Source organism: Salarias fasciatus, chromosome 7 (assembly GCF_902148845.1).
Source record: "Salarias fasciatus chromosome 7, fSalaFa1.1, whole genome shotgun sequence".
NCBI classification, from domain to species: domain Eukaryota; kingdom Metazoa; phylum Chordata; class Actinopteri; order Blenniiformes; family Blenniidae; genus Salarias; species Salarias fasciatus.
The window spans coordinates 29,277,330-29,303,143 of NC_043751.1; the positions used below are offsets into that span (position 1 = coordinate 29,277,330).

Below are 25,814 nucleotides of genomic sequence, written 5' to 3' on the forward strand. Positions count from 1 at the left end.
AGAAAAAGGAGGCACACAATCACAATGAGCACGAGGGCGTGCACATACGCTGACCTGGTAGGAGTCAATGGCCTCCCGGTCCAGCGAGCGGCTGACTGACACCACTCCCGTCTCGATGTTGATGGTGAAGAGACCTATGGGATCCTGGTCGGCGCCGGGACCTGTCAGCCGGAAGATGTGCATCCCGGACCTGGCTGATGAAATCACCTGGACATGCACACACACACACACACACACACACACACCACCAGCATTTCAGATTTAACATAATAACAGACTATTTCTCATTCAAAAAAATACTTCTTTGACCTTTTTTTTCCCCTCCCTCCTAAAGTACAGCAAAACAAAAACACTCCTCATTAGAATGTGTTGACATTTGAGCAACAGGAACACACTGTGACTTGAATGGTGATGCAAATCCTTGATAGCATCCAATTAAAATGTATGTGAAAAGACTTTGATTTGATTTGAGCCGTTGGTAAATGCGGCACATGTAAAACATGAGCGTCAGTATCGCCTCCCTCAGCCTGCTGTGGCTGCTCACGCATGCGGCGCAGGATTAGGTCTTAAATGAAGAAAGTGGAGAAGTTAAGTAAATATCTAAAAAAAACCTCCCAATAACTAAATGCAAATGTTATGTTGATTATGATTTTTGTTGTTGGGCCAGAGTAAAAAGACTTTAAACCAAACACGGCATTATACAGTCATGACGAAGCAGAGCCCTGCCAAGTGAGTTGGCTGACGGTCGTAATCTCTCAGGCAGGACTGATCTGACCCTGGGACGTTCTGGAGAGATGCACTCACATGAGACTGCCGGCGGCAGCGGCGTCCACGGGCACCCCAGCAACAGCAACAGGAACAGGCAGGTTTTGAAAGGAAACAGAAAACAAAGCATGTTAGAGTCTCGTATCGCAGCTGAAACAGAAACACAAGCCAATGACCTCCAGTTGAGGGCAGATGGTTGAGAGAGGAATACGATAAAATGAGGCAGAGTTGCCAGAACTTGGAGCACAGAAGAACTTCAAAGCTTTGTACACAAAGAAATAAAGATTATGTACAATGTGCCAGAATATTACGAGAAAATTAGGTTGATGAACAGCAAAAATATGCATTATATAGGAGAAAAGCAAGATTTTTCGAGAAGCTCAGCTTGGGTTTGTTATTGTAAATTTGATGCGAAGACTCATGTTGAGCAAAACAGAAGCCAGCAGACAAAACACTTTCAAACAGACCTGAAAATATCAATTCCTCCCACTCACAGAATATCAATCTGTCTTGATAGCTGTTTTCAAAACTAACATTTGTCTTTTCATCATGTAAATAACAAAAAAAAAGTGTAATTTTCAGATTCTACATCAGTAAAAGGTGTAAGGACAACTTTCAAACACTTGTTCCGATACCTGACGGCAGAGGTGGGGTTCCTGGTGCTCGAGGGCAGCAGTCCTGTTTGTTTTCAATGTTTCCTTCCTCCAACACACCTGAATTTAATGAATGTTTCATGAGGCTCTGCAGAAAGTCTGATAACGAGCCAGTCATTGGTATCAGGTGTGCTGAAGTGAGGACACAATGAAACCAGCAGGACTGATGCCCTGATTTTGGAATAACAATAACATTTAAAAAAAACTATATCTGAGATGATTTGGTACGGAGTCAAAACAAAGGGGAAATAATAGTGACAGCGGAGATTCAGAAAAAAAAATAAAAAAAATCAAAAAGAAGTCAAAAACAGAAGATACTGCATGATAAAGTGCACTAATGTTGGTCGTATGGTGTCAGTGAAGAAAATGTCTTAAACCAAAATAACAGCAGCCTCTGAACTGAAGGATAGGATCATTTCTACCAGTTTTTCAAGACATTCGTTTTCCAAGCCGCTCACCCCTTTCAGGGCCGCTGGGTGCCGGAGCCAATCCCAGCACCGTATGGGGGAGGGCAGGGTACACCCCGAGCCAGGAGTGTAAGGGAATGTCGTGGCACGGAATTTCACGGAATAAATAAACGACAAAGCAAAACTGAAAGACGCAAGAAAAAAAGGTCGAAATGTAAAAAGTTTAAAGAACATGAAGGGGCTCTGAGCCTGAGACTGATGAAGTTTGACCCTCTCACCACTGAAAAAAGGAAGACAGGGAGATGATGAGCGCTCCTGAGTCGCGTTGCAGCTTTATAAGGCAGAAGTGATCAGCACAGTTGGTCTTACAGCTTTTCTTCTAAATTTTGGGGCCAACATTTATCAAAAACGATGTGGCTCGGTGTGTCAGCTGCGCCCTTCGAGGCGTTCAAAGCAGCTCGGACATTAGTGGGGCGTTCAAAGACAATTGGTAAATCTGCTTAAAGGAAGAAACTAAATATTATTTTTTTTGCTTTTCTACTGTTAACAGAATTTGTTCCCTGAAAATATCACATTTGACTTTTATATTTTAAGGAGGATGAAATATTTACATAGTTAAAAAACTGAAAGAAAAATGTTTTTTCTTTAATTTGAACCAAAAGTAAAAAATATTGAAACACCAAAGTTTTTATGAGATTGTCATTTATGTAAAAAAAAAAGAAAAGAAAAAAAGAAAAAAAATGCGAGATTAGTAAATTTAACATTAGATTTCATTATTTGTAGAGCAAAACCATTTTTTTTGCTGTCAAATTACTTTAAATTAAATGTGTTACCTCCATCATTCTCTTCCATTTTTAATGCGTATCATTTGCATTTTGTGAGCCCTCCATCGTATTCCGTATCATTTCATGAGTTTATTATTTCGGCACACCCCTACCCTGGGCAGTTCACCCGTCTGTCACAGAGACCAACGATCACACACACACTCACACACACACCTCAGGGCAATCTAACCTCACTTGCATGTTTTTGGCCCATGTGAGGAGGCCTGAGTACCCGGAGGAAACCCGGGCACACACAGGGAGAACATGCAATGACCAGCGAGCAATGCTCTGAGACCCTGAACTGGATCAATCATTATAGAGAATCCTCCAGCAGTCAATAAATATACTTAAAAAAAAAACAAACAAACAAAAAAAACCTTCAAATGAGTAATAAGATAACATGTTTTCACCAAAGTGCTCATGTAACGAACTGATAAGAAAAACTCCACCGCTGTGAAGCTCATTCTCCCTCTAATTGCCAAATGCCAAAAGAAAAAGTAGGAAATACATAAACAGCATTTATAGTATTAAAAAAAAAAGTTTCTGGAAACGTACAAAAAAATGGAAGAGTATATTTTTAAAAAAAATTATCTTCTTTGTCTTTCAAATATGCCAAATACCTCAGTGGCCAAGGAAAGCAGATTTACAGTGAAAGATGACGGTAGAGCTGTGTTACTGTACAGTACTGTGTACTGAGTTTTTCTTGTTTGAGGATTGTTTCATCGGTTCAGTAAAAATGTATATTTTAATTTTCCAGTCATCATGTGTCTGTTTCACCGTGGAATCTTTTGAGCACATGAGGAGCTTAACAGACAAACCAACACATTGTTATTTAGATCAGAAGGCTGGGTTTTCATCTTTTCCATTACCACGCCAGCGTCTGTTACATCCGCATAAACACACACAGTGCTGTCACCAGTGTCAACTTCCCACTGGGCGTCTGCGCTCTCCCTGCAGGTCACGGAGCTAAACGGCTCCCCTGTGATTCCCCGTATGATCAGAGAGACGCCGTGAGGTTCCTTTTAATGAGAGAGCACTTCAATGAGTCTCCAGTTGAAAAGGAAAGCCTTTCTACTTCCTACTCGAAAGGGCATCGGACATGAGGCCGAGGCAGACGACGCTCGAGCGCTGATGGCCTCTCCAGAACTCGCCAACATTTTTCTGGATGTCTCGCTTCATGTTTCCCCTCTTGCTAATCGGGTTCTTGCTGTTCACTTGTTACTCTCTCTAATATAATCCATCCAGTTTTGGGGATGCTTCCATTCATCATTCTCTACTTCTTTTTGAGGATTTGTGCTCATTCACTCTCATTCGTAATGAAATAAATTTTCACTTATTCAGTTTATGCTAAAGTATGAAAATAGACGCAAAATGCTCGATACAATAGATTTTTGCATTTTGTCTGTTCACACACTGATGGTGCAACACTGAAAACAACTGAAAATGCTCCAATTCAGTCTCACCTGTAGATGCATGAAAACACAACTTTTCTGAAATGTTGCTGTTGCATGCGCGCCATGTTAAATGCTTCTGCACATCCATGAGCGGATGGACAATAACATAAATGGCAGCCTGCTAAAGCAGAATGCTTAAGGGTGTCTAGTTCTCTGCATTAATGCTTGCCCTCTTGCCTCTTGTTGTTTCCCTGTAAATTAAGGTTCTTTTCAAAGTGTTGCCGTCTGATTGCTAAACTTTTTCGGAAACAAAAATCAAGCCAAAATGAGCCAATTTTGGAAATATCGAAGCAGTGGAAGAAAGTGTGATATGACCGAAGTTCAGTTAAAAATAACAGTAGCTATTCATGGTTGTGTGGAAACTCTTACCTACCATGCCCTTATTCTTTATTTTCACATATACTTTTATTCTGACACTGGTCTTTTAATACACAAGTATCACTCCATTTATTTCGGGAAAGAACGAGAGCAGCTTTGCTGTCTCTCGTTTGTGTTTGAACTCGGGATCAAATGTTTCGTTCCTCAACCTGTATGTTCTTCGCATTTCCACTCCTGTAAAGCACCTAAACGCTGAACCAGTCATCTCTGCCCACACTCACACAGGTGGCACCGCCGTCATTAGCTTCAGAGGCACTTTTCATCTTTCATCAGCCTTTCAGAAAGCACCTGCAGAGACTGACAAACTGGGTCACACCAAGGCAGAAAAAATAAATAAATACAATGAGGTGCTACAGCAGTTGGATTCACAGATGGCTCAGCATCAAACTTTAATAGATGCGGGGGTAGTGGAGGAACAGAAACGGACGCACGAGGAGGAGGAACGGGGGCGTGAGAGAGGAGAAAGGAAAGAGTGTTTAAGAGAGAGAAGAGAGGAGAGATCACTGATAAAGACAGTAACTTCAGCTGAAGAGTAAGTGAAGTGTCAGGAGAAGTTTAGACTGATTAGGAAAAGCCTCTGTGGGGTAGAAGTGTGATTATCCGCAGACACACACACACACACACACACACACACACACACACACACACACACACACACACACACACGGATGTACATCCATAGCGGAGGAATGTGCACCCAGTGGTTTTGTCTCTGCTGAGTCGGTCTCCCTCCGTGTGTGTGTGTGTGTGTGTGTGTGTGTGTGTGTGTGTGTGTGGGAGGACTGATGGGAGAATCTCACCTCTTTCTATCAGCTCTCATTACCAGCTGCACAGATATGAAAGACTTGGGGGCTCGTGATATTGCAGGAAGATGACAGGAGGTGTGGCGCTGCTCCATAACACCAAACTCCTCTCAGAGGGGGAGAGAGAGAGCGAGAGCCAGAAGAATGGATCAGCCGCAGAGTGCGTGTGTGTGTGTGCGTGTGTGTGTGTTTACGCAGTGGGTTTTGTGAGTGTGTGAAAACCTTGATAGCACCTCCTGCTGTTTGCGCGTCGATCAAGTGTCAGGAGGGCACACGATAAAACTCATTTCTCTCTCTCTAAAAAAAAAAAAAAGTAGTGCGGCAAAGAAAATTGCAAATTTAATCCAAAGGAAACATCATGACACTGAATAATTATCATAAAAATGCAGCGAGCGTATGGATACACACACGTCCCTGTGCGTTCTGATGGAGGATGAGGCAGAGTTTCAAAACCGGCATGTCTGTGTGTGTGTGTGTGTGTGTGTGTGTGTGTGTGTGTGTGTGTGTGTGTGTGTGTGTGTGTGTGTGTGTGTGTGTCTGAGGGAGAATATGTAGGAACATCTCTCAGTGGTGCTTCTGTTATCCCTATCAAGGTCATACAGCCAGCTGCGAATGACAATCACTGGCCATAAAAGGACTCCTGGGATCAGGCCAGAGAGTGTGTATGCACGCCTGCGTGTGTGTGTGTGTGCGCGCGTACACAAGCATGCCAGACGAGAAGCGGTGCTCAGCCTGATTGGCTTGCCACTCTTGTCTGTTAATGAGAGGGACGAGATGAGGTGGATGGCCCAGCGAAGACACGGACGGGTAGTGCCGGGCGAGTCCTCAATGCGGGGCGATGGGAAAACAATGGGACTAATTAATGCCCTTTGATTGGTTAGCCAGGCCTCTGCTAATCATTACCCATCAGCCATCACATGCCGAGCCAATCAAAACAAGCCAGAGAAGAGCAACAATCAAGGGGAAGTCTTTTAAGGGGGGGAAAAAATAAAAGCGCTCGACGAGAGTGTTATCAAGCTTGGAGACTGTGTTAAGAGGGTCAGCTGGAGACGCTGCAGCAGGAAATTCTGCTCTTGAAAACAGAGCAGCGTGTCCTTGTCATCCTATATGTGGGCTTGTTTATTGGCACCAGACATGGTTTGACTGAAAAAAGCATCCATACAGTCACTGTGACTGGCTTTATAATTCAACACATATAAGAGTTGATTTAAAAAAAAACCAAAAAAAAACTTTAAAAGCTGACATCCACACATTTGAATGGAAGCGGTAATGTATCTAAAGCTGAGTTCAGTTTAAAGTGAATACCCACAGTGGTTGAGAAGAGTTTTGGCTGACAGTGTTTGCTACCAGGCGGATGAGCCATCACTCAGTCTTGCTTAAGCTCACACAAGGACAACATCTTTTCGGCATTTCACACCCGACAAATCTGTTTTTTATTGCTTTTCCTCCCTTTTTTTGTTAAGCTTCCCTCATCAAAATGGATTTCACATCTGCTCGGTGTGTCTTGGGGTCCAAGCGTGAATTGAAATTTGCATCAGGCGGCTTGAGCTCACCGCCGGCGTGCATCCACCACAAACGGGCATGATTAACATGCTGAAAGACACACAGGAAGAAAAAGGCAGGAACTTTCTGGTCTTCCTAAGACAATTAAGAGAATCAATTAGACTAAATGACAAGGCCCGGAGGCTGCCTGCTTTTGCTAATGTTGTAACATGTCACAACACATCTTACTCACTACCTACTTGGAAAGCTCAGACGCCGCGGCGGTATTGAATGGCTTTCCATTCCAAGAGTAGAAAACAGAAAGACAAAGACAGAGCAAGTGGGAGGGGAAAATGCAAAACCAAATCTCACAAACCGATACATGAAAAGAAAAGCGAGGCATGTTTAAGCTGAGAGACACGACGTAGAGGGCAAACAGACTGACAGACAGCAAATCAGGAAGCTCCGTGCGCTGAAACAATGAAACCGAGGTGCCAGACACATCTATTCTCCGCACGATATTAGCCGAGGCTAAAAAACCGAACCGGGCCCTCATTCCTCCCACCAAGCATGCTTTATTGGAGCTGTCACCTCAAGTCAGACAAGTTGCGTTGATTTGCGAGCTGGACCCCGAGGTAAGGAAGTACAAACACAGGTTGAATAACTGACAGGCCCGACGCGGCACACAAAGCCAAGACAGCTTCACAGATTGAAACGTTTGAGACTTTCCGTTGACACATCAGAAACTTTTGTTCTGTGTTTAATGAAGCTCCCTCAAAGTGCTTTGTTGCTACAGTGTGCAGTGTACAGAAACACAAAAGACACAAAACACGGTTTGTTTTAGGGTTTTGTTTTGTTCTTTTTTCATCAGTGGAGACAGTGAACTCAAACACTCACTGTTTTTTAACAGGGACTGAATGGCATTGACGCCCAGGGTTCACATTTACTGATCATTTTTAAGCATGGCACACAGACTTCCACTTTTGATCCAAGTGCTGAGATACAATACCGTCAATGGCATCATTAACAAAGAGGAGTCATCAAAGATTGTTTTTCAGAGCTTTATGTTCTGTTTACCTGAGAAAGATCTGCTGGAAATGATCAGTATATGTTTGGAAGATTGGAAAGAGCCCAAAATGAAATAGGAAACCATAGATTTGGATGTGCTGGTGGTGTAAGTTATCAAACATGTTGGAGCATTAAAGTAAAAAAAAGGAGCCAGCTGAGGAAATGAGTCACATTATAATAACAAAGACATTTCCTGCAGAAGCAGTCTGTTTGAAACTCATTTTTAAGCAACAACACACACACGCGCACACAAAGAAAAACACTGCAATAACTGCTTAAAAACATTGTGCACAATCTAAGGTCCCATTTACAGGACAATGTGGAAGTTTTCTGGAACAGAAACACAAAAATAACAACTTTTCACTGGAAACCTTGACGCCTGAAACACACCCTTCGGTTGGTTTGCATGTCTTCTGGACACAATCTTTAGTTTGTCCCATGGCGAGATTGACTTCAACATGTGCGCATGGTACAGAGTTTGAGTCTGAGGCTTTTAGGATCAGACACTACATGTGCTCGTATCACTGGATTTGCAGAGTGACAGTCGATTCCAGACAAATCTTCACATGAATGAGTGTTCAAAATCCTAAATGGTAGAGAAACTATTGAGTATATGGAGAAACAGTTAACAGCAATTATGTTGCCCATTTATTCATCTATATATCTGTCATATCAGCTCAACCTTATCCCGCTGGGACATGATAGGGTCCATACCGGACAGTCTGAATTTCCATCTAAGATCTAAAGGATCACTGGAAAGTGAATGGCTATCAAACAGTATGTTTTGAAGAACCTGAGCTCAAAATGACCCCGAAGATCTGAAGCAAACTAACAGTGGTGGACACTATTCTTCCACTCACAGATAATATGTGTCTGGATTTTTAGAGAAAGCTAAAATTCATTATGTCCTTGTCTAAACATCAATATAATTGGGGGGGGAAAAAAACCCTGAAAGTAAACGGTTTCATTTAAGTAAACTGGCGAAGGCCCAAGGAAATAAAAAATGCGAAATGCAATTATTTATTAAATGTTTTTTTTTTTTTTTTTTGAGTTTGGAATTGGTACCCTCGGAGATATAAAAGACACAGTGTTTTGAAGGCTCCCGATTGGTCGCCAGTTGAAAAAAAAAACGTGGATCCTTGGAAACTGATGTGGGAAAGGTAGAAACAGAAACCCAGATTCATGGACTCAGTGGAAGTGTATGAAACACAAACATTATTTTCACTTGAGTTCTGATGTGTCTGACCCTTCAATTGCCCAAAGCCAATCAAACAAAAACAACTATTTAAAGTATTTGAGCCTGGACTGCTTTTACCCCCCCTCCCCACCCTAGAGTGTTTGGGAAGTCTTTAAAATCATCCCATCAGCATCGACCGAAGTGGCGTGCATTAAGAGGAACATTTAAGCATATCAGTTTCATTGCATGCTCCAGCTGCGCTGTGAGTTGTTGTGAGCTGTTTATGGGCCCCCGAGGGAGGGCAGGGGAGAGACCTCTGTATCAAAACAATTCCACAGCTAGCAGGAGGTGTGACATAAACAACAAGGTTCTTACCCTTCCCCTGTGAGTCCCACTGACAGCCGACCCACCTTCTCGCTCTCTCCAGCACACACACACACACACACACACACACACACACACACACAGTCATACATGTCAAATCGTAGCCCGCTGCAATCTCAAATCTTCTCAGCTCCTGACTGCTAATGTCACCGGGAGAAGGAGGGAGTATGAAAAATGAATGGCTGCCATACGGAAGTGGTAGGTTGTATAGGGAGAGGGAAACGCTATTGGTGTGGAAAATCAATTTCGCCACACCGCCAACATATAGCCTCTCTTTGGTAAAATAGTGCAAATTAGCCTGTGTTCTCAGGGAAAGCTCAACGTTGGAGGAGACAAGCGGAGTGGACAGAGGAGAGGGATCAAAGAAGAACGGAGGAAATGTTCAAAGGGGAGTGATGAGACATGGGAATTGGGAATAAAAGAGACACTTAAGGGATGTTGAAGGGAAGAAAGAAAAAGGGAGAAGTAATTGTATGTCATAACATACACACCATACTTCCATGGCTTCCATGGCTCACACATGAGGCAGGAGGCCCAGATGTTGCCAGAGGTGACATCAAACTCCAGGTCCACAGCAGACTGCTGTAACAAGCAAGTAGCTTCCAGTGTGGATGAACACGGTCCGCTGAGTCTCACTTCTCCTTGGCTCTCTCTCCATGACAATCCATGTGAAATGAAATTGTTTTCGTGTTTTCGTTTCCGAAAAGATTTGCATTTACAAGGCGACGGTTTGAAAAGGATGTTCGTTTCCGCTGAAAAGGCAGAAACGCTTCAGTGTCGTCAGCATGTCGTTAGCATGCAGGGCCACTGATGGGCGCTGTTGGTTGCTTTTGTGATGAAACCACAGACACGCACACAGAGAACAATATGCTATAAACACAAGAACACACACACACACACACACTCACACTCACTGTATTTACTCTCCTCCACCACTGCCTTGGCTTCCTGCTGTCTCCAGTTTCTCCAGCAGCTCTACAGGACCCATGCTGAGTACAGTAATAGCAAGAGCTGGAGGCACGGCCTCGGTGCGGTGGTCATGATCTCTAGGGTACAATTATCTATTAGGCGCAGTGCTCAGTCTGCGATATCTGCTCATGTTCGTCTCAGTCGGCATCGAGAGAAGTGGATGATCTCTTAGTGTCCAATCTTTGCAAGAACAAAGCCGCCTGACATGCAGAGACAGATCAAACTGTAAAGGCAGATGTGAAGCCTTCGACCTGCATTCGGAGGTAAGGATTTTGATCTGGGATCTTTCAAACCGACAGTAATGAAGCAAAAACAGCAGGGGTTCCAAGTGTAAAGCAATGACGCATAATTCATGATCTGCCAATAAAATGATCAGGCATGGTTTATCTTTGGCCTTTTCAGTGGCGTGTAACTGGTCAAATTAAATTCCTAATCAAGTAGCAAATAAATAAATACAGCTTACTTATTAGACAATCTCTGTAATATATAGCCACACAAATATTGCTTGATTAAAACTTGTCAGTACTATTCCAGGTTTCACAGTCAGCTGCCTGGTTGTCTCAACAACACCATAAATTGTCAGAACAGCAAGAGAACAACCTTGATGTCAGTCAGAACCAGAACAGACCAGGGGTGTCGTCATGAGCTTTAACCACTGTTTGCTCAATTTCTGTTAAAACTAGACAATTTCTAAAATTGAGAAGGTTTGGAAGAACACTATATCTGGAAGTCTTCAGCTCAGAGATGATAATAAACAGTAGTGTAGCATCTAATGATTTGGCTAAGGGGGAATATGAAGAGCAAGAAGAGACCCAGACCCGGAACAGACCCCTGGTGGTTCGCTGAGCCAGACGCTGCTCCATTCAGATCAACACTCAGAGATCTCTCAGCGAGATAGGATGTAAACCATTTTAAAACAGCACCAGTAATCCCAAACAAATCCTTAAGCCTATGAATCATGAGACTGAGATCGATAGTATCAAAGGCAGAGTAGAGATCCAGTAGATGTCACTGGAAACTTTCAGTAATTTGTAGAGAAAATAATAATAAAAAAAACGCTAAAAGTATCCATCACATTGGTTTTTTTGTTTTTGTTTTTGTTTTTTGTTGTTTTTTCCAAAAAAGGAGTTAAGTTGCTCGAGTTTTATTATTTCAATAGTGCCTCAACAACAAGTTTTTTAAAGAAGGTAGAAACTGAGCCATCATTCAGGGAAGTACTAATCCTTTCCACAGTACAGGGACCAGTAGTCAAAAGAGAACATCAAGTGGACTTAAGGTTGGTTTGTGACGGGGTTCCTTCCGGGAAGCGTCTCATAAATTAGATGAAGATGAACATTCAGAGGTGTTTATTTTACCACTCCAAAATCCCAGTGATGAAAAAAAAAAAATACTTTTAGAGTTATAAAATGACAAAAGGAAGTATTCACAAAATTAGTTGATTTCCTGTTGTTTTCCCTGAGCTCTTCAATCGAGCTCCGTCCTCCAGCTAACACAGAGAAAAAACAATGTGACGGCCACTCCAGATCAGGCTTCTTGCTCCTCTTTCCTGCAGCCGAAAGAACACCGACAACACACTGGGGTTTCTCGGCAGATGAGCTCTCTCCGTACCTCTCTGTACCATCAACTTCCTGACTCTCACTGAATCTGTCTCACTCCGTCTTCTACTTTGTCAAAAAAAAAAAAAAAAAAAAAAAAAAAACTCTGTCAAGACTCCCAAAGACTCCCCTCAACACCAAAATGACTGCCTTATATTTGATAAGCCTGTCCTACCGGGCAGGACAAACTGAAAAAAGACATATTTGTGACCACTAAACAGAAAATCATATTAAACACTAGAGGAATACGAATAAAAGCTTATTAATCTCATTAATATAATACATCCTCCAGTTCAAAATACGCCCTTACAAAGACAAAGATGCACATCACTGGTAAATTACTGCATTGCAGATGGTGGGGTGTCCATTTTCCTGCTCAACACCAGAATAGGACTGAGTCTGTAGGAGCGCCTCTGTTTGGCTGCATTGAGACTGAGAGCAGCGGGGAGACGACATGGCTTCTGGTGAGTGCCGAGTGCAGTGTGCAGTGTGCAGTGTAAATGCATGAGAGCTGGTGTGTCACAGTAGGACTGTCCAGAGTGCAACTGAACTACAAAACTGTTTCGGGGAGAATCATGGTGACTTTTTGTGAAGTTTTCATTCATGTTCTAAGTACAGATTAGCAATAGTTTGTCATTTCTACATTTGCTTAATTTATTAAAATTTTTCTTTATTTGTTAATCTGTTCCGTGGCTTTGACATGTCCAAAATAAATAAAGATCAAATCAAATGAAATAATTCATGGGATGGCAGCAGTCTTATTTACAATAAATAATAATAATAAAAAAAAAACATTTTAAATTAGAATTTGTGCACACTTGTGGAAGGAATAACTGGAATTAAACTTAAAATATGACACAGCTTACAATCACTGACTTGGGGTTAAGAATAATCCTCCATCCAATGTCTGAAACAATGACACTTGCTGTGTTTATGCATCTCTCCTTCAGTAAAGTTAAATCAGTTAAAAAATAAGCCAAAAAGAGGTACTCGTAGTAAAATAACATAGAAGTCTTTGTCGATCAAAAATGGACAAATAAATCTCTTTACTTGTCCAAAACAAAAAAGCAATAAAGGCACTGAAGTTGGAAGTTTGTTGGTCTGAATATATGATTTGTGAACGATACACGTATCATTTAAATCTGTCAGAGCCCAAGACAGCTTTAGGGCTTTTAGAAAAGATGCGGCTGAATCAGACTTTATTATTGCTGCCTATAAAACAAAATTACACAGCATAAAAAAAGAATAAAAAAAAAAAGAAACACCAGGGTTGGTGGGCATGGTTAAAACTGATTTATCACTATGAGATAAATCATTTTCAGTGGCAGTTTTTTCCATTGATTAACCGGTAAAAACATGTCTTTGTTGACTGACTTGGAAATCTAACAAACAAAACTATATGTATCATGAAAGGCAGTGAAGTTGCGAGAGGTTAGTTAGAGTTAACTAGCAGAGATGATCAGACAGGCGCTGCCGAACTTGACAAGACGTTCTGCAAAGGTCAGTGAAACATGATTTATACAAAGGACATGAAAAACACAAGGAAGAAGCCAGTGAGTCAAAATGGAAAGAAATAATAAAAACCCTGAACTTGTGAAGAGTGTTTGTCATATTTATAGTAGCAAGAGAAACAGACAAGATTGATAATCACACTTATCAAGGGTGTCACTGCTTGTTTTACATGAAAAGTCAACTTTTATCTGCAAATATTGGAATTTTCAGGGACTGATGAAGCTCTGATGACAAAGTCTTTGACTTGTTTTAACACCTTTCTTCAGCCAGATGACATTACACAGAAGTAGCTCTTTTTATATAGCCGAGGAGAGTATTTCCACGTGTTTTGGTCAGCAGCTACAAGAAATGAACTTCTGTTCAGGGGTGAGAATCAGAAGTCTGCTGACAGTGTTTTGACTTGAGTTATGAACGCGGCGCCGCAGAACGCCAGGGCTGCTCACCAGGGAGGGAAGGAAAAAAAAAATAAAGCAAAGAAAACCGTGGCTAATTAATAAATAAGGAGAAATGTCCTCCACAGCTGTGGTTCCCAACATTTTATTTAGTTGGAGTTGAAAAATGGCCTCGGGGCCCCTTTCTCTAAATTTACAAAGCATTAGCCAAAAGCCTGCAGACACTCCCACTCCCACGAACACGCCAAAGCAAGTATAAAGCAAAAATATGGAAAGTGTCTCCTGGTTTTATTTAAAATGTGTGTGTCTAATTCTGATGAACCCAGATCAAGAAAAGTCTTAATTGGGTTAATATGTGTTGATGCGATAAACCAGATGAATTAGAAAATGCACTGATCCACTGACATTACAACAGAGCATAAAGCCTAATTTACACGACAGAGTTTCAAGTGAAAATGCTTTGTTTTTGTTTCAGGAAAGTTTCATTTACACAGCAAAATTTTGGAAAAAAAAATTTCCGTTTACATGGAAACGACAGAAATACTGAAAACGGCGTAGTTTTAAATTTAATATAATAAAAAAAAAAGGGGATTGGTATCAACATGCAAACTGCTGATTTACTGGGATTTCCCTGTACATAACCTTGTCTGAGGTTCAGAGAGGACCTAAAGAAGTAATGAATACCCAGTGAACATCCGCTCTTTCAGAGAACAGGTAATGTCAATACTGGAGCACAGGAGAGAAAACACAGGCAGGTTTAAAATGACAGAATAGTAAACGTAAAGTAACTTCATTATCCGCACGTTGCAACTGTGGCTCACAGAAAACATCTGAAAACACAACAAGTGAACTTTGAGGTAATTGAGGTGCAGAAGTCAGCGAGGAGCTGGAAAGTGAGGCTACAGTCCACACAGGCTCAAAGAACTGGACAATTGAGTGGTGGGGAAACATTGACTGGTGAGAAAACTCTAAATATCTCCTGCAACATTTGACTCATGTGGTCAGTATTTGACATAAACAACATGAAAGCATGAATCGATCCCGCCTGACATCAATAGTTCAGGCTGCTGCCGGTGGTGTGAGGGTGGGGGGTTGGGATATTCTGTTGGCAGAAATTGACATTTAAACTCTGCGGTGAGCCCATCTTCTTTCAGCTACTTTCAGCAGGACAACGCGCCGCGCTACAATCGCCTTAGAGTGGTTTCTTCAAAAATGAGATTGAGTTCGTTTTACTCTAACGGGCTCCACAGTTCCCAGACCTGAATCCAGCGGAGACCGTCTGGGCTGCAGGGGAACGGGAGATTAGCTCATGAACGTGCTGCTGACAAATCTGCAGCGACTGCATGGACTTATCGCGTCTGTATGGACTGAGATCTCTGAGGAGTGTGTCTCCATGTTGATTTTCTGCCATATGTGTATGCTCACTGAAACGTGGTTGATCAAATATTAGACGGTGACAGCCGCGGGGTAAACAGCTGGTGGTGCTAATTCTCTACTCATTGCAATTAAACCATGGATGAAGAACGGGGCACATTATATCATTAATAGAGGGAAAATCAAAACCTCACATGCTGAAAAATTACACTGAAATACTGATGGAAATGTTGAATGACTAAAAGTTTCATAGGAAAAGCCTGGAAAGACCATTTCATGCAATTTGGGTCAATATGTAAGAGGAGAAGGAAGCTGATTTTGATGAAAACAGCTTCATATATCAAAAAGTTACAGTTACAATGTTTTCCTAAAAGGACTTTTCCATTTTGTGTTTTCTCTGCACATTGCTAATATGCATATTACTCTATATATTGTAAAACGTGCACATCATGCTTTTCTTTTTTTTTCCCCCTAGTTTGACTAAAATCATAAATATTCAAATCAGACCGAGGGGTCACAGAAAAACATCTAAATGATTGAATAAATAATGCACATATTCAACGTCTGGTTCTACACCCTGGGCGATTTTCCATTGAGAGTTAGCGGTTTGAATTTCAGACCATCCAAATCAATTTTATTATCTGCTCCGAGACACCAACAGAGTTTGGAGATAAGGTGGGCCGGTGTGCTTCTTACCTTGCCGATGGCCCTGGGGAAGGGAGCTCTCTGGTTCTCAGTGACGATCATCGGGGGGACCAGCAGAGTTCTTTTGAATCTGCGCGACGACTTCTGGTCGACACCGAGGATGTGCTGAAACACAGAGAAGAGAAAAGCACTTAGACGAGGAAGCTTTCCCCTGAACTGTGACGCCCCTCTGTAATTATTCCCAAACGACTTGTTAGCACCTTTTTACTCTCAAAAATTACTGGTAAAGCCTACAAACATATATTCACGCGCTCACATGCAGTGAGTTGTGAAGAATGCACTAAAACTCTGCAAAAAGTGTTGACACAAACTCTTGGAATGATTCCCATTTCTTCTTCTTTTTTTTTCGAAAGAGGAGTGATCCATATAAACAATATAATGGAAATTGGCTGAACACCTGCAAGCGGGCAAGAAGCACCATATGCTCTCCAAGCTTGTGGAGATGAGGAGGGCAAAAGAAAATTCTCTTGGCGAACAAGACAGAAGTGTTTGGGCTGCTGTTCCTGCAATTTAATGCACGTTCCTTTTTTTCTTCCCCTTTATCCAGCCTGTTCAATAAGGAGAGGATAAAGAAACAGGAACAGAAAAACAAAAAAACAAAGGCAAAAATGAAGAAAGGAGAGATGACAAGGTTTTGGCAAAGCAATTGCATTTCTCAGGCCGAAGGACCCATTCTGTGATGCAGGTTTTGCTCTTGAGAACACAATAGCATAATCTAATTTCATCTTACTGCCTCCTGCTGTTGTGAACAGAAATGTGTGTTTGACTGTGTGATACAGTGAAAAATGCCCGCCTCCCCTCTGTCCTCTGATACAGTTGGGCTGTTTCACTAAATTATCGCCCGTCACCAGCGCTGTAAACAGGAAGCGGGAAACGCTGAGGTGACGACCCACTGGGGGAAACAATCTGCCGATAGTTAACCTACGTGGACACGAGCTGAAGAGCATTCAAACTCATAAATACACTCCGGAGAGCACACAAATGCAACCAGATTGAATGCATTTTCACTTCTTCTTGATCAAAATGTTAACTGATGTTTTGTCATATTCCATACTTAGGTGACCAATAATTCATTTATGTATTTATTCATTCTTGAGAATCTTATTTCTCCTTCTTTATGTCTTCGTCTCTTTGGAAAGCAGATAGCTGAATTTACCATTACAGCTCTCCAAGCAGAGGATCACTGTTCAATGAGCCATACTGCTCCCCCAAAAATAATCATAAGTCAGGTCAGGGGGAAAGCAATTACCTGGAGAGAGAGCTAATCTCCCACCTGCTTCGTGGCAACCGAAGGACAGCGACAAACTCCACCAGGCTTCATTTCTTTACGCCTCAGCTTCCATACTTGTGACATTTATTTTGAAAATGTGCATCTCTTCTTTGCCATAGCTTGCTTTCTATGGACAAACATCAACCAAACAAAAATGTAAATTTACATGCAGGTTAGTTTATTGGCTTGATTAGTAAATCGCATATTAAGTCATTTGAAAAACTGAGGTTTCAGTGGCACTTCCAGACTAATTTTCAAGTCCTTTTTCAAATGCTGATGTGCCACAGTGAACCAAACGGTCCGCCCAGGTTTTGAAAGCAGCCACCTCCAGTGTGCGTTTTGTTATTTTATGTCTTTTTCTTCTTGTGCCATTGGTCAGCCTGCAAGCAGCCATCAATCAAACATCCTGACACCTTTTCAAAAACATGTTTCTGGCTTTCATGCTATTCTGACCTCTAAAAGTGTGACAAAAACCGTCATTAACCTCCCCAATGCCGGTCTCCCACGGCCCATTGTGAAGATAACAGTGGGTATTTTGCTTGGGCAAAATGTTAGGCAAAGTGACAATGAAAGAAACAATAAGGCAACAAGTAAAGCCATTGAGTCCTGCTTACAATGACATGGTTTTCAGTGTGAAAGGGAGAATACCAACCTGAGTTTTTTTTTCTTTTTCCTGTGGTTTCATTTGCAATGCAAATAGCCTCTTTTGTCCTTCATCTTTTATAGCCTACAGTGCAACACTTTATTGACAATGTGTGGCACACACTGATGTGGCCGTGTGGATGCAGCGAGCTGTTTGCATGTTTGCCGTTCGCACTGCTGTTCTTGGCTGACAAGGATTCTGGCACCACTCTCACCCCTGTCAGGGTGACAGACAGAGAGCAGGTAAGAGGGAATAACTGAGCCATTTGTCGTGGGCAGATTTGTCCGCCGAACACTCGCACCAGTAACTGTTGGACCCCCGATCCCCCCCCCACCCCCCCTCCGCCTCCGCCTCCGCCGCCGGCTACAAAGTTCAGAGGGAACACAATGAAACAGTAATCACAAACACAACCCGACCAGAACCGAGCAAAGACACACCAAGCGGTCTCTGAAATGGCCACTCTTATCAAATCCACTGGGGGATGACCTTTGAAATGTCAAAAAACAGGAATCCAGAACTGGACCTGAAGCTGTGTGCGCAAAACTATGAAAGATTATGAGACCTATTTTGTGTCTAAAGAGCACAGGCAGTGATGTGTATATTTATGTGACCAGTTCACAAGCAAGTTTATGGACTTTTAGGCATTGCCTTGTAAAGATGTGGCCTGGGTGTAAAGCCCGGGGATGAGCACATCAATCCCATCATGCACAGGTCTCAGCTGTGTGCTGTTACTGAAGGGGGGAGGTGGAAATGGGAGGCAAAAAGGCTCCGTGAGGTATTTTTAGAGGCTGGCGTGAGGAGCTGGGGGGTAAGATGAATCGTGCTGTCAAATCCACATCTTCCCTTGTCTGAGATACAGTGGATCTGGAGAGAGGGGGGTGACAGCGCTTTGAAACCTATCAGTGTTCTGCAGGCGGATCAAGATGCTGGACCGCCCTGACTAAAGCTTGTTTACCTGGGTTCAGACAGGGATGGCCCACCACGGGGTATTCTCACAGCCGCATCGCCCCCTCGGCCACTCTGCAGCTCGAAATCATTCCTTCCTTTCACTTAGGAATTGCCTCTCCTCTCACTTTCTTTACAGTTTGCATGTGTGATGAATAATGTTCTTACAGTTTGGCGACACCAGAAGAGAGGGGAGCCATGAATCTTTAATGTGTTCTGTTCATAAATTACTGCTGCACCATCAGCCATGATCCATCCTGAAAACATTTGCTACTCTCGGTGTCTCTGTCCTTTAAATGATTAATGATCATCGGGGCATTTCACCAGGCCATTACAAAAAAACATTAAATATGCCTGATTGGTCAAAGACAACAAGGAGGAAGACATGATCCAGGGTTAAATCAAAATACTTCTTTCACAATACCGCACCATTGCAATACTAAAATGATTTGGGGCTTTTTAAAAACTGTGAATTATGCCCCAAGAGGAAAAAAAAACCTCCCTACATTTGTTTTATGGAGTGAGATATTCTTTTCATGCCACTTCAGTCACTTTTATCGCCGTGTGACGCGTCTCGATCACCCCGGCCGTCCAGCGCCGCCATAAAACTTTGCTGTAAATGTTGCATGCGCCTGACAAATTTAAGTGTTTGGATTACAGTCCACAAAGTCCAACTGACTCAGCGCAGCGTGAAACACTCTACGGTTACAGGTGATTTTATTCGGGGAAAAAAAAACTGTGTTGGTGGAACAGCTCCAAACTAAATTTCGACTTTGGCATAAATCAAGTTTTACTGAATCCTTCTGTTGTTTTTATAGTTTGTGTTTGCGCAGCGCATGATGGCAGATCTAACGTCAGGGGAAAACAAAACAAAGAGGTTCACGGTCTTGTTAGAAATCTTGCATCAGCGAATCTGAACTCAATATTTTGTCACATTTTAGTTCACGCAGAAATGTAGGAATCAGTAAATATGTACAGCAGAACAGGGAAGGCATGACTGCATCAAATAAACAGCTTCAAATCACTGCCCTAAAGTTGACTTTTGTCATTTTAACAAGATTTCAACAAAGCCTGATGCATGGTTCAAACTCGAGAACATGTCTTCAAACATTCCTTAAAATTATTTCAAAGTTTTGGGTGGAGCCTCCACCTTCAGTGTAGCCATAGAGAGAGATTTTTTTTCTCCTTTGTCAACTTTCTTTTTACATTTTAAAATATAAGAATTAAGATTTTAAAATAGTTTTATTTAAAAAAAAAACAATATATATATATATATATATATATATATATATATATATATATATATATATATATATATATATATATATATATATATATATATTTCTTTTTACTGCTGCTCGAGCAGTAAAAATGCACTAACTTAATAATTCAGTTTAGTGGAGTCTATTTGAGGTCCTGGGTGAACGGCAGGTAGCCAGTCTAATGTAAAGTCAGACAATTAATGTACACAAATGTATTCAAACCTGAATCAACTGGTTCATATATTTGGATTATGAGAGGAGGAACAGTAGAGAACGGTTGAATACTAACATCACATCTCCTCAGAACAAGGAAGAACTTTAACAATATCGCAGGATTCAGCATTGATTTATCTCTATTAACTTCTCATTGCCCCAAATGCCCCAATCTTCAGTTTACATACAACCAAAAACAGAGAGGAATCCAATACAATGGAAATTCATGCATCAAAATGTAATCCAGCCCTTAGCCTGCACTCAAAGTTCTTCGACTTTCAGCTTCACTTCACTCTGAAGTTTAACTACACAAGAAATACCAGTGTTTTGTGCAAAGAACAAAAGCCTTTGTTCTTTCCAAATGTTCTTTGAAAATGAAGTAGGTGATGGATTGTGAAATTTTCTGAGCTCACACTGAATAGGACGGTAGCTTTGCCAAGTAAAGTGTGTCTGGTGCTGGCTGGCTTCTTTCAGGCAGGGCAGATTTAAACGCTGGCTCTGCAGTCGTCATCAATTGATCCATTCTTCTACTTTATCCTTTTTTTCTCTCCTAATAAATCAAAAATAAGTCATCACATGCAAATTAAATATCTGCATTTTCTTGTTTGTTTAATGAACTTATATCAGTGATCGTCACCTTTGCTGAAGAAAGAACCAAAATTGACTTTAATGTCATTATCACTAAAAAGTTTGCGGTTGACATTATGACCTGATGATATTTGGCATCTGTGGTGGTACAATATTGACTCGAAAAACACTGCAATACTGTCCTGTATTGATTTGGTTTCTCTTTACTCAGGAACAATGCATACAAGAGCAAAACTGACCAACCAGCAGGCTCTCCGCAAGTGGGAATTATGTATCATCAGGATTTACCGTTACAATAAGGCAGCTCGGCTGGAGACGCACTGTACCACATGAAAGATTTCAGTTCCGCCAGTCAAAGCAAACCATGATAAGATTCCTTAAGCGAAGCCGAATCGCACCACAGCGATTTGGTGCCGCCGAGCATTCTTTCCTTGGAAATATCATGAAAACAACAATGAAACCAAACAGTGTATTGATGAGTCTCATATTAAAGTGAGTCTCTTGGTGGAATTCTAAAATGGGATATTGACAAAAAAATATTGTAAGCTATAATCTAGATTTATCTATTTCTGCCTTTGTGGTTACCAGGACTGTCTTTTTCTTTTTTCTTCTTCTTCTTCTTTTTTTTTTTTTTCTCGTGTAAACCTGGCAGCTGCCTGCAGTGTTTACAGGGATATACAGTAATACTGTGTGTGTGTGTGTGTGTGTGTATGTGTGTGTGACTTTGTCATTGTCATTTCAGCTGGGAGTTACTGTGGCAGGAAAGTCACGTCCTTGTCCATTCTGCCATTTTCACTCTCAATGCTATATTGAGAAGTGTCATTACTCATTTTTGACAATGTGTTGCAGGCCTGGTGAGAAATGGATAATATCAAGGCCAGCATCGGCCAGCGGTGACAGGAATGTACAGCTATTCAATGAGGAATAAACTCTTGGATATGCAGGCGGGTCAGGCAATCAGTCAGTCGCCCTAATGTGCCGTTGAGTTCACTTATGTCGGTGTCAGCAGAACGAACACGCGCCTGATAATAAATCCCCGATAGCATGTTCCTCCTCTTGATTGTTGACAGCACAACATTTTACATTTCATACCAGCATAATCAATAGAGCTCAGACACTTTTCACCTTGGCCAGGCCGAACGAAGCCGTACCATGATGGATGCCTGTTTCTCCAGTTAATTAGCTAACTTCATTAATGCAGTGAGAGAGTGTGTGTGTGTGTATGTCGTCTACAGGCAGACGCCTGGAAGAAACACACAAATGGCTTCTCAAAATAAATACAAGGAGAAATCTTTGGAACAAAACTGCACATGTTGAATGGAAAGTCCAGTATTTTAGCTTTCAGGCTCTTCAATGTGTAATTTAGAATATTTTAGTTTAATTAACCTTTTTATTAACCTTGATTTTTTTTGTAAAACTAAAAACAAAACAAAAGATTTGTCTCTTTCAATTAGCAACCTTTTATCTTTTTGACAAGCTCATTTGTTAAAAAGTATCTTTGTTATCCTTTTGATAACAGAGACTCTGACCTGAAAAAGTAATTTGTGTGTTGATCCGTTTCTCCAAACATCTGTCACCGTCAGGCTTCTGTCATCTGCACTTGCTGCAGAATCCTGGAAGAAGGCTTTTAACGAAATCTAAGAGACCTGTCTACCATTTTCATAATCCAATTTTAGCTCCTCTACTCCAGCTGTCACCTAATCTTAGGATTTATTCCAGAAATTTAACAATTACCAAATGATGTCTCTGACCTTCGGGACTGCTGTGTAGTAGTTTGGATCCCATCCACCTGCAGACACCATTCCAGGCAGAACTTTTTAAAAGAAGGGTTGTTTTTATCTCATTTGCCTCTCTCCTATGAGACCCATTATATTAAATCTAATTTAGCATTCTTCAATTCATACCAAAAAATTGATAGCTGGAGGCAAACCCAGATAGGTCATTTGCATCATTGTGAGATCGGCCGCAGGTTTGGGTTCGGTGGCTGGACCACATCTCTGGGTCATGACCGGAAGAATGAGATTGCGGATGCAAACCGCTGAAATAAATCTTCTCAACAAAGTGGGAAGCCTCACTTTTCGTGACTTAGTGAGGAGCTCGGCTATCCAGGAGGGATTTAAATTACAGCTGCTACTCCTCCGCATGGAGGGAAGCTGGTTGAGGTGGTTCGGGCGTCTGATGAGGACGCCAGCAGGTCGCCTCCCGGTGGAGGTGTACCGACACGGATAATTAGGAGAAGGCCCACAGGCTGACCCGGCGCCTGCCTGCTGGACGCATTATGAATCTGATCTACTGGAGGTTTTTGTATAAAAACACGTATGGATGCTGCTGCACTAATGAGGGGATGGCAGCGGATTCATGTGTAAAATAACACACATAAAAAAAGAGTTCAGTCTGTTTGCCTTCAAACAGACTGGGAGGATTATCTGCTGCACAGAACTGTACAATGCACATTGTGAAATGTTAGCAGAATGTAACTGTATTAACGCGTCTGAAAAGGTTTTGTAAATCAGCTCAGCAGATATGTTGTTTTCTCATGCAGACTGACTCAGAATGACTTTCATTAACAGACTTCAGATTTTCTGTGTTATCAGTGCGGTAATCTTTTCTACATGTCTTCTCTTGCTTTTTCAATAGCTTTGACTTTGTTACAGATCATTCTCAGAACATTTTTCCATCTTCATGTGCTTTTTAAAATCTAGATTCCAATAATTTGCTTGTATTTGATAACCAAGTAACTGAAGTAAACAAATTGTGAAAACAGTGTAGTTATCAATCATCCCCACGTACTCAAAGACTGATGCACGTAAAAAAACTATTTGCTTGTGGTGTCAATAATCACAATCTATATGTGTGAGATTGTAAATTGGCTCACTCCTCGCTTTATCTTTGTAAATTAGCCCCTGAGTGATTCTCTGAATTCGGTGCTCTTTGAGTTCTCTGAGTATTGAAAAATATTTCACAAAAAATTGTGTTTCTAATAACTGCATCTGATTTGAACCTCAGAGAAAATAGGAATTCCCACCTTAGGCATGAAATGCAAATCAATGTGAAATATTATAGATTTAAAAGGGACTGGCTGGTGCAACATTCAACCCCGTAACAGCGCTTCAACCATGTAAAAATGCTTTTTTGTTACGGGGTTGAATGTTACGGGGTTGAAGATTTTAAATAAAAGTAGTCACACATCCACATTAGCGAGGGTGTAGAGCATCATATACCATGAGGAAAACAAGAAATTCATGTATTTTACCAAGACAATTATTTGCTTTTACTCAAACAATAGTAAGTATCATTTATGTATGTGACGGAGTCACTCTGACGGTGGCCGCGGCGCAGCGCTGGAGCTCATTAAAACACACATTACACTCACCTGTGTCTTTTCTCCGTTTGTCGGCTCCGTTCCCCGCATAGTTGGACATTGTTATTCACCGCAGTAGTCGTGGGTGCACACTCGACCGCTGCCAAATCATCCTCCTGCCATAATCTATCACCCTGCAAACTTTTTCACCAGTATTCATGTCCCATTCACGTCCTCCCACAGCCAAACCGAGCGCCGAGTTCACTTCCTGTTTATAGCCGTCAGATGGGGAAACCCGGAAGTGACGTCATGATGACGTCACTGAAAGGTGCAAAGTTCGGCATGAAAATAATTTATTTTTGTTTCGGACCTATTTTGAGATGCAGTGGTTCGACTGTTTGTTTCTGTATATTTCTGAACAAATTACCATTAATTTATTATGGGGATTTATTATGTTTTGTGGAAGAAAACTGTGATTCCCTTGTTAATTCCCTGAGGGGAGGGGCCTGTGGTGTTAAAAGGAGGCCCACCTCCACCTGTGAAGAGAGTGAGAGTCAGACTTCCCTCTGACTGAGAGAGAGTGGGAGCCTGCCAGTGTTGGTTTTGCGTTGTTACAGTGGAGGTGACAGAAAGCCAGTGAACTTTGTAAGAATTTTCTTTTTCCTTCCTATTCTTTTCTGTAAATAGTTTTTGGAGCTCCTTGTTTTTTCTGCACTTTGGGATTACGTTTGGTGAAATAAATCAACTCAACATCATCATCACCTTTGGCTGTGCCATCATTTCAACAACAGACAAGGATCCGCATCACATATGGTGGCAGTGGTGGGATGGCAAGCCGAAAGAAACGTCGATCTCAACAGAGGAAACATGAGGAGGAAGAGATGGCTGTCTGCGATGACAGTGAGAAGCCTGGAGCTGCTGCAGGAGCACAGGAACCGATGGGGGAGCTCCTTGGCCTAATGAGAACTTTCCTGACAGAGCAGCAGAGGAGAGAGGAGGGTCTCCAGGAGGAGATTCGCAACCTCCGCATCTCGCTCCAGCCAGGCAGTCCTGTTGGCAGCGATGCACTCGGGGAGGAGCTCTTTGATTCAGCCAGCCCGCGAATGACGCTGCCCATGAAGCAACCTGCAGGAGAGACCGCCACTGTGGACCAGCTGCAGTATGGTGGAGACTCGAGTGTACTGCAGTTGCAGCCACCTCCAGATCAAAGACTATACACCATGGAGCCGAAGATCCCACCGTATCAGATGGGGGAGGACATTGAAAATTATCTGCTGCGCTTCGAACGCATCGCCAGGACATGGAGATGGCCGGAGACTGAGTGGGCATGCCGCCTTGTGCCACTGCTGTCTGGGAAGGCACTCGAAGCATATGCAGCGATGGACGAGGATGAGGCGCACTGCTACTGGGAGCTAAAAGCAGCTCTGTTGGCCAAATTTGACATTTCCCCGGAAACGTACCGGCAGCGGTTCCGGTCCACCATCGTACCATCGGGAGAGACGCCCACAGAGACGTACCACCGGCTGAGAGGACTGTACAGACGATGGATCCGACCAGACCAGCTCACCAAGGAGCAAATCGGGGAGCTCGTTATCTTGGAGCAGCTTCTCCGGGTCCTGCCTGCTGATGTCCGCACCTGGGTCCGGGAGC

The 25,814-nt window shown here is 42.1% G+C and overlaps 1 protein-coding gene across 1 annotated transcript in view; it reads right to left on the minus strand.

Moving 5' to 3' along the window:
• The window catches only part of cdh13 (cadherin 13, H-cadherin (heart)), a 378,606-nt gene that overhangs the window by 204,120 nt on the left and 148,672 nt on the right, over positions 1-25,814 (minus strand). The window contains exons 4-6 of the mRNA XM_030095419.1: positions 15,934-16,047; positions 805-810; positions 55-207 (exon numbers count right to left, since the gene is read on the minus strand). Coding sequence (XP_029951279.1) covers positions 55-207; positions 805-810; positions 15,934-16,047 — 273 coding nt within the window. The remainder of the gene's footprint in view (positions 1-54; positions 208-804; positions 811-15,933; positions 16,048-25,814) is intronic.